The sequence below is a fragment of the Gadus morhua genome, chromosome 4 (assembly GCF_902167405.1).
Source record: "Gadus morhua chromosome 4, gadMor3.0, whole genome shotgun sequence".
Lineage (NCBI taxonomy): Eukaryota > Metazoa > Chordata > Actinopteri > Gadiformes > Gadidae > Gadus > Gadus morhua.
The window spans coordinates 35,042,937-35,055,614 of NC_044051.1; the positions used below are offsets into that span (position 1 = coordinate 35,042,937).

At 45.4% G+C, this 12,678-nt stretch overlaps 2 protein-coding genes across 2 annotated transcripts in view; one reads left to right on the forward strand and one right to left on the reverse strand.

The window, feature by feature from the left end:
• The window catches only part of gpr137c (G protein-coupled receptor 137c), a 16,449-nt gene extending 4,666 nt beyond the window's left edge, over positions 1 to 11,783 (forward strand). Inside the window, exons 2-8 of the mRNA XM_030354579.1 lie at positions 1,205 to 1,254; positions 1,615 to 1,722; positions 3,654 to 3,792; positions 4,759 to 4,908; positions 7,454 to 7,579; positions 8,232 to 8,356; positions 8,802 to 11,783. Of these exons, the coding sequence (XP_030210439.1) occupies positions 1,205 to 1,254; positions 1,615 to 1,722; positions 3,654 to 3,792; positions 4,759 to 4,908; positions 7,454 to 7,579; positions 8,232 to 8,356; positions 8,802 to 9,168 (1,065 nt within the window). The 3' untranslated portion in view covers positions 9,169 to 11,783. The remainder of the gene's footprint in view (positions 1 to 1,204; positions 1,255 to 1,614; positions 1,723 to 3,653; positions 3,793 to 4,758; positions 4,909 to 7,453; positions 7,580 to 8,231; positions 8,357 to 8,801) is intronic.
• The window catches only part of LOC115542259 (uncharacterized), a 578,272-nt gene that overhangs the window by 271,388 nt on the left and 294,206 nt on the right, over positions 1 to 12,678 (reverse strand). The window lies entirely within an intron of this gene.

The following is a 12,678-nucleotide window of genomic DNA, read 5'->3' on the forward strand; positions in this document are numbered from 1 at the left end:
GCTGTTGTTCTTAATAATGATCATTCATAATATATTCTGTTGCCTCGTGCGCAACGAGACCCTGACTCAGTTCTTGTTCTTGATCGAAGAAACAATTATGGGTGTGACCCAACGCACACACTGACAAGTCACTTTCGGTACTCCCAAATGACCGTCATTAGCAGACCAATCATGTCGTGGCGGTTGATTGCCTACGTCAGAATCCTCATCGTCTTCAGACAAGCCGTTAGCTGTTTGTCCATCTATTCTTGTATTCATAAACATTTTCCATTAAAACGCTAAACTCCACGTCGTCATGGAGTTTAACTCCACGTCGTCATGGATGACCGTTTGGAGATGTCTTTTAGGGAGGCTGTCGGATGTGGAACGATTGATCAGTGGTCCAGAGGAGGTTAGAGGTCAAGGTTCCTTGAGGGATACAGGAAAAGGGTACAAGTTTAAATCTTAAGGGGATCGGCGGTGAAGCGTTGCCAGGGCAACAACCCGGCTCTGAGTTCACACAGTGACACACCCCAAGATGAACGTAGAAGTGACACCGCTCTGTCAGGTCGGACCACGTGCCGCCGATGGACACACACGCTAGCACACGCACACATGCACACTCAGATCTACGCACACAGTATCATGTCTGCGTAGTGTCATGTGGTCAACCTCAAATGGGGATTTTCAAGCCTTGTTGCTGGTGAAGGGATTATAAATTCACAGTTTTTGTTTTATGTACTGCCCAGTGATCCCAAGTTTCAACCTTTTCAACATCAAATTTGAAGTGTTCTTTCTTTCTTTGGTGTTCATGTAGCTTATAAATAAACTCCATCAATAACAGCAGTGTGAAACATTGGGCCAAAGGTTTTCACATAAATTTGCCATTATTCTGATGCTTCTCTCTCTCTCTCTCTCTCTCTCTCTCTCTCTCTCTCTCTCTCTCTCTCTCTCTCTCTCTCTCTCTCTCTCTCTCTCTCTCTCTCTCTCTCTCTCTCTCTCTCTCTCTCTCTCTCTTTGTGTCTCTCTCTTGGACCATTGCTCTCTCTCCCTCTGTATCTCTCTCTCTCTCTCTCTCTCTCTCTCTCTCTCTCTCTCTCTCTCTCTCTCTCTCTCTCTCTCTCCCTCTCTGTGTCTCTCTCTTGGACCATTGCTCTCTCTCCCTCTGTATCTGTCTCTCTCTCTCTTCCTCTGTCTGTCTCTCTCTCTTTCTCTCTGTCTCTAGGTGATGTTCAAGGCTAAAGCAAAGTATTCCCCAGAACTCACCAAGTATAAGTAAGTAGTTTGGGTGACTTTTTTTTTCATCTCTGGTCGCCCTGTTCTGTCGGCCAACATAGTTGTGGTTGAAAATGAGCAGCTGTATTTCCTATACTTCGCATTTATTACGTTGTTGTGATGTTTTCAACATGTGTCCCGCGTTGACGACATGAAACGGAATTCGAATTTAATGCTAGGTTTACTTACCGGTATTATTGACACATTCTTGAAGTATCAATACTATAACATTGAAATATTTGACTTCACTACACTTTTTGGAATACTTTCAAATCACGAGTACTTTAACGGTATTAAAGGACATCCTCTCTCTCTCTTCCCTCTCTCTCTGTCTCTCGCCCCGTCTGCGGCATCGAACAGGGTCCCCCTGCGGCTGGTCTTCCTGTGCCTCAGCGTGCTGTTCCTGGTGGTGAACCTGACCTGCGCGCTGCTGATCCAGAGCGCCGAGCAGCGCGCCGACCCCGCCAGGTGAGCGGTCCGCACAGTGGACCATAAACTAACAGTTCTGCCACACGTTAAAGGATATTGTATAATTATGAACCTAAATAAATAATACATTGATAAATAATACAGTTCATATTTTTTTTGGCATTGTAAAATGAATGAATAACGTGACATTAAAGAGTGACCATTTAAATGAATCAAAGTTTAGGAAAAACGTAGGGTGTGCTTGCTGATTCCTACGGGCCTACAGTGACACCGTGTCAATCTTTGGGGGGGGATTCATGGCAGCAGGTGACATCACTTAACGCTAATCTAGGCCAGGATGGGAAGCAGCCCAATATTGAGCTGGTCGGTCTCATGTATCACGGTCAGTCTGGCCTGCTCCGTTGGACTCTCAACCTCGTACCCAAACGCCCTCCTCTCACCACAGAACGCCAGGAGCGGGCTGCTCAGAATGAGCGCCACAGGGTGGGACTTCCAGTTCCATGGATATAGCGGCGAGAGAGAGGGCGGGACGTTCTGTTCAATGGATATAGTGTTGAGAGAGAGGGCGGGACTTCCAGTTCCATGGATTTAGATACGTGAGAGAGGGCGGGACTTCCAGTTCCATGGATTTAGATACGTGAGAGAGGGCGGGACGTTCAGTTCCAAGGATTTAGATACGTGAGAGAGGGCGGGACGTTCAGTTCCATGGATTTAGATACGTGAGAGAGGGCGGGACGTTCAGTTCCATGGATTTAGCGATGAAAGAGAGGACGGGACTTCCACTTACATGGATCTAGGGGCTAGAGAGAGGGCGGGACTCTGGTTAGAATGTTTTGGATATTGCTTTGTCCATTTTTTCTTTGTAAAAAAATATATAAACTTAGCTCAAAAAGTAAGGAAATTTGTGTTTGGTTGATTATTTTCTCTGTGGTAAGAATGCTTTTGGGAAATAAATCTTATACCGTTGGAAAGCCTGTATAGTTCCCTTTCAAATGGTGCCAAATTTGTAAGGAAAATGCACTTGTGGGATGAGCAGCAGAGCTGAGTATGTGGGTTGCGCCCATGAAAAATTTGCCAAATCTTCTCTGCCAACGCCAAACAGCTTTTTCTGCCATTGACTCGTTTGGTTTTTGATGGATTCGATGATTGAAGTTTGAAGAAACAAGACATATTTGCAATTTAACAATTTATTCATTTCACAAACAGGAGCCTCAGTAGCGTGTGGAAGAACCATGCACAGCCACAACAGCCTGGCACCTCCTCCTCATGCTGGAGGCCTGGTCACACACTGCTGTGGGATGGCATCCCATTCTTCAACCAGCATTTGTCGCAAGTCAGCCAACGTGGTTGCGTTGGTCCCTCTGGCACGAACAGCACGCCCAAGCTGATCCCACAAGTGTTCAATGGGGTTGAGGTCAGGACGGCTAGCAGGCCATTCCATCCTCTCCACCCCCACATTCTGGAGGTAGTCTCTGATAAACCCCGCCCTGTGGGGGCGAGCGTTGTCTTCTTGGAGGATCGAGTTCGGTCCCAGACTGTGGAGACATGGGATTGCCACTGGTTGCAGAATCTCATCTCTAATATCTCCCTGCATTGAGATTGCCTCCATTGATGACGAGCCTCGTTTTTCCAGTGAGGGAGATGCTTGGTTTTGCGGAACACCAGCTCGAAGTTGCCCTATCGCAAGGGCCCTATCCAGCAAAATAAGCTGTTTGAAGATATGGCAAATTTTATTGCCAAAAAGCATTGTTACCACAGAGAAATAATCGACCAAACACAAATTTCCTTACTTTTTAAGTTTATATATTCATTCTTGTTTTGTTGTCGTTCCGCCGTTTGCTCCGGGGACTATTAAATGTGAGTACTCCCAACCTGACACGACTGTGTGTGTGTGTATATGTGTATGCGTGGGTGCGCGTATGTGTGCGTGTGTGTGTGTGTTTGTGTGTGTGTGTGTGTGTCTCCCCTAGTGCGGGGGGGGTCCGGCGGGCGGTCCTGGCCCGGGTCCTGGTCAACGACAGCCTGTTCGTGCTGTGCGCCGTCTCGCTCTCCGTCTGCATCTTCAGGATCGCCAAGATGTCCTCGGCCAACGTCTACCTGGAGTCCAAGGTGATACAACACACACACACACACACACACACACACACACACACACACACACACACACACACACACACACACACGGACATACATGCACGGACATACATGCACGGACGGACGCACACATACGCACACACCACACACACACACACGGCACACACCACACACACACACACACACACACACACACACACACACACACACACACACACACACACACACACACACACACACACACACACACTCACACACACACACATAAGGACACACAGATTTAGTCATTTTTTGCAGACGCTTTTTATGCAATGCGAGTCACTACAAAAAAATGCAGTGTAAGAATAGGTAGGTGTAAGACTCCAAATGTGTTTTCAGCTATTTATTTATTTTAATGTGTGGCAATGTTACCGTACCAGTACATATCCCATTGTCAAAGTGCTCTCTGAATTCAGAAGAACAGTGCAGCTCAACAAAGAACGTTCCGGGCTAGACCTAGATCATCACAAATCAACAAAAGTGCACAAGTCAGCCGGAAGACAGGGCTCTTTTTTTTGACAGTCTTTGCCTCCACCTCCTCCCTGCCTCCTCTTCCTCCTTCTCCCCACCTCCTCCTCCTCCTTCTCTTCCTCCTCCTCCCCTCCTCCGGCCCCTCCTCCTCCTCCTCCTCCTCCCCCACCACCTCCACCGCTGCCTCTTCCTCCTCCCCCTCCCCCCCTCCTCCCCTTCTCCTCCTCCCTCCTCTTCCTCCCCCCCTCCTCCCCTCCACCCCCCTCCTCCCCTCCTCCTCCTCCCCTCCTCCTCCCCTCCTCCTCCTCCTCCTCCTCCTCCTCCTCCTCCTCCTCCTCCTCCTCACCCTCCATCCTCCTCTTCCCCCTCCATCCTCCTCCTCCCCTCCTCCTCCTTATCCCCTCCCCCCCCCCCCCCCCCTCCTCCCCCCCTCCTCCCTCCTCTCCCCCCCCCTCCCCCTGCCCCCTTCAGGGCACTTCGGTGAGACAGGCCACGGCCATCGGCTCTCTGATCATCCTGCTGTTCACGTCCAGGGCCTGCTACAACCTGGCGGTGGTGGTGCTGGCCCCTGAGGGGCCCGCCACCCCCTTCAGCTACGGCTGGTTCAGCGTCTCCGATCAGGTAACCATGACGACAACCGCCATGCCGTCTTTATTTTGAATGCCTCATTTGTTTTGGCCTCAATGGCAGACGGAATAAAAGTACTAGGAAGGATACTTAATATGTTCTGTGATTTCGACCTTTTTCATTCTTTTTTTGTGTGCTTTAACAAAATTATTATGTTTACATTTTGGGTAAAAGTTAATAACTAGAATCAGTTGGCCTGTTGTGTCATCAGACGGTAACCCAGCAACCGTGTGTCAATTGTTATCGATTGGAATAAACAGTCTTTATATGGACTTACTATAATGCTGTCAAGCGATTAAAATATTTAATCACAATTAATCGCATTAAAGGCACCCAGTGCAACTTTCGAGGCTTAAAAATAAACATTCAATTTCTAGTCTTTTTTACACGTAGTAAGTTTCAATAACTCCATACCATTACATACCGACATTAAAGCAGCAAAGATGAGACGTCGGTGAGAACTGATACAAAATCGATAACAACAACAATGCCGCCATTTTCTTTATTTTTTGTAACCTACAATAAATAAAGCAGGCTTCCAGTCAATGGAAAAATGGCTTCTCCCCACCGGCGGTTGTTGTTGTTTACGATTTTCTATCAGTTCTCACCACACAACGACGTCTCATCTTTGCTCCTTGAATGTCGATATGTAATGGTATGGAGGTATTGAAACTTACTATGTGTAAAAAAGACTAGAAATTGAATGTTTATTTTTCATTGAATGTTTACATAAAGTTGCACTGGGTGCCTTTATTGTCATAGTTAACTCACGCAATCGCAATTTTTTTTCGATGCTAAATATCCCTTGATTTCTTTGTCCCATAAATTTTTCTCATTTTAATGCTCTTATCAACATGGAGAAGTGCATCGACTTGCCTTCTGCAAATGTTTTTTTATTGATAACAACATTGGCATAAACTGATCAAAACAGGACGATACAAAAAAATATATATATATGTTCATCGTTTGCAATTAAACGATGAACATAGAAACATACTGCCTTGAACATAGCAGTCAGGCTACTGCTTCTTTGTTTTGAGCCAAAGAAAAAAATAATTGGTTTGCGTTATTGTCTGCTATGTTCGGCTTTCACCGGCAAATATACTAGCCTCTTCATGACAAAATGTCAATGGTGTAATATGACTATGACTTTGTCTTTGTCAAATATGTTTCTGCTCAACAAGTAGTCATTTCTGTAAACTGCTAACCGCCGGCAAATGTTTCAGATTTCTGACACATATATGTACCGTTCACTTTGGTTTTCTCTGGATGTGTTAGAATACACACACGTACACGTAGTGTGTGTGTGTGTGTGTGGTGTGTGTGTGTGTGTGTGTGTGTGTGTGTGTGTGTGTGTGTGAGACATCATCCTAGGAGATTTGTTGAAGTAATGCTTAGTAGAGTAAAGGGCTTTGTCTGTCTATAAATAATCGTGTGTGTGTGTAGTCTGCATATGTTCGGTTGGGGTGTGTGTATGTGTGTGGACTGCATATGTTGTGGTGTGTGTGTGTGATTATGTGTAGTCTGCACTGTGGGGTAGGGGTGTAAGTGTGTGTGGATGGTGTTGACCTACATCAGGGCTCAGCCTTACAGACAGACAGCCAAGTCCAAAGGGCTCCATGGAGACCAGTGTGTGTGTGTGTGTGTGTGTGTGTGTGTGTGTGTGTGTGTGTGTGTGTGTGTGTGTGTGTGTGTGTGTGTGTGTGTGTGTGTGTGTGTGTGTGTGTGTGTGTGTGTGTGTGCACAAGTGAAACTGTGTTCCAACCAGGCCAGCCACAGAGACTCTGTTGCTATACCTTCACACTGAATACATTTAAACGTGTTCATGCACTTGTTCAATCATTCAAGTATCCGCTAAGTCATGTATTTATAAATAAATTCATATATTTATGTTTCATTGAAAGAAAACTCATGGAGCAGGATTCCAATACGGGCTCTGACTCTGTCTTTACAACATATCCGGTAATTCATCGTGTGTTTGTTTTAATCCAGGGCTGTGTTAACGTTCAGTAGGTCAAGTCATGCTTGACCTACTGGAAACCTTATATCCACACACCACAACACATGAATGTCCATTATTAAATAAACATGTCTTTGTCTTTAACTCACTTTTTCGTGTGGATCCACACAGGCATCCAGAGTGAATTATGGTGGGAGATCGATGAAGGGATTGATTTACAGAAGCTTGAAAAATAAACCAACCACAATGTTTTTAAGCAATGCTTCAAAACCCAGCAGGCATCCTGGTTTAACCTTGTGTGTGTGTGTTTTTGTTTGTTTTTGTGTGGTTATGTGTGTGTGTGTGTGCATCTGGGTGTTTGTGCGTGCATGGGTCTGTGTGCTTGCATGTGTCGGTGCATGTGTTTGTATGTATTGTGTGTGTGTGTGTGTGTGCGTGCATGCGTGTGTGCGTGCGTGTGTGTGTGTGCACGCATGTGTCTGTGTACGTGCATGCATGTGGGTGCATGCGCGTGTGCGTGCATGGGTCGGTGCATGTCCGTGCGCGTGTGTGCGTGTGTGTGTGTGCGTGTGTGTGCAGGCGGACGTGCAGCAGGTCAGTGGTGAGACCTACGTGGTGTTCGGGGTGGTCCTGTTGCTGTGGGAGCTGCTCCCCACCAGTCTCCTGGTGGGCTTCTTCAGGGTCCAGCAGCCCAACCTCAACCTGGTCAGCACGCTCCTCCCCCCGCCGTCAGCCCTTATTCAGAACATGTAACCCCTCACACAGCAGGCTGCATTAAAGAGTGGCCTAACCGACAATGTAATACTGCACAGTAATACAAACAACCACTGGAACAACACACGATGATAATAGAATAAGATGATCGATTTGTGATTATTTATAATTATTTTCTATAAAAGGGTTTCACACAATGTCGCGTGCATTCCAAGCCGCCATCTTGGTACAATTTCACCATTGCAATAATACAAATAATAACGACTTGATTTTGTTAATCTTGAATATACCAGAGCATTTTTGGAAAATACCGGATCCTGATTGGTCAATAACCCTTTTAACAGTTCCCAATCAATAAACTGCAAATTGATTCAAACATCATCAACATTTACAACACGTTGCATAAACGTCTCTTATAAATCACAAAAATAAATGTAACAAAATAGCAAGAGGTGTATAAAACTGCTGCAAAACCGATGTAAAACCACTTCTTTAAACCAGGTGCATAAAACAGGTCTACAAACCAGATCTATAAATCAGGTGCATAAAACCGTTCTACAAACCAGGACTATAAACCAGGTCTATAAACCAGGTGCACAAAGATGCATTCAACGTAAAAGAACCCGGTGTGATTCCTCCCCAGGCGCCAGGCGGGATGATCAACAGCCAGAGCTTCTCGTCGCGGGCGTACCTCTTCGACAACCCTCGGCGCTACGACAGCGAGGACGACCTCACCAGGAGCATCACCAGCCGGTCCGACCGGGCCAGGTGGGACGCACACAGCGACACACGCACGCACACACACACACACGCAGGAACATGCACACGACCCACGCACACAGACACACACACACACGGACCATAACGATAAAGTGGTAAAATTGCACATGGAATTCTTGTTTAATTCTGTCTGTCTCTGTCTCTGTCTCTATCTCTCTCTCCCCCTCTCTCTTTCTCTCACTCCGTCTCTCTCTCTCTCTCTCTCTCCGTCTCTCTCTCTCTCTCTCTCTCTCTCTCTCTCTCTCTCTCTCTCTCCCCCCCTCTCTCTTTCTCTCACTCCGTCTCTCTCTCTCTCTCTCTCTCTCTCCGTCTCTCTCTCTCTCTCTCTCTCTCTCTCTCTCTCTCTCTCTCTCTCTATCTCTCTCTCTCTCTCTCTCTCTCCCCCCCTCTCTCTTTCTCTCACTCCGTCTCTCTCTCTCTCTCTCTCGAACAGTCTCCTCTCCACCGCCCCTCAGACGGGCCCGCCCACGTGGTACGGCTCCGTCCCGCGCACCGGCAGCCTGACGGGCGTCGGCGGGCATCCCCCCACGCTCACCCACCCTACCTTCACCTCGTCCTCCGCCAACGCCCCCGCCACCACGGCCCCGCTGCTGTTCGCCTACCCGGGGTCCCAGGGCCCCCACCACATCCACCACCACCACCACCACAACTTCTACTCTACGCCGCAGAACAACAACGGCTGCCGCCACCTCCAGCACCCCCCCCACCAGCAACAGCAGCAGCAGCAGAGCCACCATTGTTCCACTCCGCAGAACCAGTACTGCGGCTCCCAGAACTACTACTGCACCCCCACCAATTAGGGACTTCCTCCCCCTCCTCCCCCTAAAACAATTCCCACTCAAGGAAACCCCAAATAGTGCTTAAAAATTACTTTGGTCGTCTGAAGTTGGTCGTCGGACCTTCCCGTTTAGAATGAATGTTTTGGTTTCCTCTCCCAGTGTTGCCTGAAGTACGCCAGGTTGCAGCCATTTTGTTTTGCTCAAAACCGTAGACAAGAGCCGAAGAACCGACGACGACAAAAAAGTAGAATAATGAAGCGGTTCACCAAACGAGTGTTTTACCAGCATGGCCGACCTCTTAAAACGCAAGAATTTGCACATTTTCTTTTGATAATATATATATCATGTCCCCGTTAAAGAGCCTCCCATCTTTCCGACGTTTTTATCACTGGTCACTTGTAACTGAGCCTAAGCTGGAACTACTGAGTCTGGCTTTGTGAGGTCCCACAGAGTACACACACACATTTAGAGAGCGACTATTTTACCATATGGTGTAAATGTCCAAAGGTATTTTGAATTTACACTCTGTAAGGCCACACCCAGTGACGCTTGTGACACTATTAAGCTGATGTCTACTCATGGACGTTCATGGACAATCACAAGCGGTTTGAAATCACGAAGAGTGTTGGAAGGGACTGTAGATTCATCTGCGTTGTTCCGTCTGCTAACCTTCTTCTGATTGGTCTGATGGTGTTGCGTTTACATTCCCTCGTGGTTGGAAAGCCCAAATCCAACCCCTGAAAACAGAGGTCTCTCAGTGACAGCAGGTGTTTGACGATAGGCTGGCCTTTCCAAACAGCCTGGACGAAAGACAGCGGCCAAGCGATGGGAGAAGGAACTCCTGTTCGCGTGCATCTTCTGGACCATCCAAACCCTTCAACATGTCCTCTTCTTGCATGTTGCCTCCAACCCCAAGCCAGCATTTGTATTCCCAGTCGATTCAATCGATTTAGCTGAAGACATTCATTGATGAACCTAGAGGCCGCTCTGAGTGTTGGGACTGATGAAATAAGGAGATTTTAAGTATGAGAAATATATTTTTCTAATTCAGGAAGAAGGGATTTGATTCATTGTCATTGCTGAAGAAGAGGTCAAAGGCCAGAGAACTTGACGACAAAATAAGCAGAGAGAAAAAGGACTTTCACAGACACACGGAAAAAGCACCTGGTACTATTTGTGAGAGCTTGACCCAACGAAACAGACGTTTCTCGGCCCAGAAGTTTATCGTTATGGAGAAGAAAAAGCAATGCACGGAGAAGAGAGCCAGGATTGTAATGATGAGGTCATGAGGTACAAGGAATAAAGACGTCTCCAAAAACACGACAAACCATCAAATGATTGTACAGATGTTTGTGAAGCAACTTTTTGCACTTAATAGTATTTAGGCCTCACGTAGAACGGCACGGAAATTATTTGAATGTACAATTCTCTTGCTTTATCCGCTTATATGTTTCGCGGTCATATCTCCCAATTATTTTGCCTTTCCTTCAGGAAGAAAAGTATGTCTATGTTCCTTACTTGGTGTAGCCATTGAATCCAATTTCACACCATGAATTCATGTGCTAACATGCTAGTTTCATTCCTTTACAATATTGTATGTTTTGCACATTTCGATTGGTCAAGGGAAATACGAAAATCGATAGTGAAGGCTTATTGGATAGTTGCCTGGAAACGGATCAGTGCCATTCTCAGCCCTATATGACTAATTGGATCTCTTATTTTACATTACTTTGTTTCATTGCCGTATATTAAGTCATTTAATATTATTAAGTCGTTAAGTCCGATTTTGTTCCCTAGTGAATGTGTTTTTATTCAACCTGCCTTTTCTAACATTGTATTGTGTTTTAATTCGGACTATATTAAGTAGTTGAGTTAAATTTTAATGTTTAACTTTTGACCAAAATCTCTTGTTGCTAGGCCTTAAGTTTCATCTGACCTATTTCTCATCCAACCATATATCCTATATGCCAATTTAAAAATGATATTTGGTCAACATCAAATCATTGCCACACTTGAATGTGAGATTAGTGATCAACTCTACAAGTCGATGCATTCAGTTCCCAATGTGTGTGTGCTATGTTAAGATCGGACGGCAGAGTTTGTTCAGCAGTCAATCGATCACTGATTGAATATAAGCCTATCTCTATCGATCCGCCTCTCACACTTGAAGGCCATACTTTTCAGTGATAGCTACGTGCAATCGACGGGTGCATTTCAAATCAGAGCTTTGACCTACTTTGACCTTTTGACCTAAAAATAAGCCCAATAATTATGAAAATTATTAGGAGACACGTCTACCCTCAATATAATTTATATTAAATTGTGTTGTAAGTAGACCTATTAGCGTTTTCTGTAGGCTTTAATCATATTTGTTTTATTATAATTATAATTTTGTTGGCAATCATTGTTTCACGTGTGGCCATATTGAATGTAACCCCCTATGTAAAATATCATAATCACTAATGACGTATGCAGGGCAACCACTACCTATGAATGAAAGATACCGCTACTGTGCACTGTTTGTTTTCCTGGGATTAATTAATTTAATATTTTTCATGTTACATAAATTGTTTTACTTTCCACCAGAGAAGGACGTCGACATCTACAACATTAAAACTAACTTTACGTCAAACCGACTTCACTCGAGTTATCTTGTCTTGGTTCAAACACAGTAATTTGTGATATTGGAGGGAAACTGGTATCTTGGTCAATAAGGCGTCGAGCAGGGGACAGTGTTGCCCGCTTGGGTCAGATTTCCCGTTGCAGCCAGTGTTGCCTGATTGCCCGGGAAATCTGGCCCAATCTGGCAACACTGTGTCCCCAAGTGTCAAACCAAATGCTCGAAACCGCATCTCCAGTCTGGCTCAAGGTTGAACCAAGATATTAAAGAGTGAAGACCAAATATATACAAATGATTATTATTATATTTTAAAGTTCACAGGACATGGATATTTTGTTGCCGCATCAGAAACAGGCTAACTTAACCTACTGAGAATTTCCTGAACATGCATCAAACACAGCAGGCCATTCTCATTTCCAGGAAGAGGACTGAACCAGGGATGTTATAATACTGGGTACGCGTTTCTTCCCTTTACTGCTCATTTATTTATCCGGAAAAGAGGGCAGAGGTTAACAACGCAAGGAAGGTACATAATTAAGACTGAGAAATTGGTCAGATCCTGTATAAGTTGTTTTTCCATCATTTTGAGTAGATTTAAGAGGAACCTCGACTACTGGCGAATTTAAAACAGAACAACAGAAATGTATCTGGATATATTCTTGAGAGAAAACCCACAAAAACAATTTGGGAACATTTGGTTGATTAAAAATGTCCATGAAACGACTTGGCAGGTCATTCAACACATGTACACAGCAGATATTACAACAAATGTGTGACACAAAACAATGCAACATTTGCTATAAATCACAGAAAAGCAGTTTAGATAGTGTTTCCATTAGGGGGCAGGATATTCTAGTGGTTGAACCACTCCCAGCCTGAAAGGTCCTGGGAGTGGTTCCCATGATCATGAC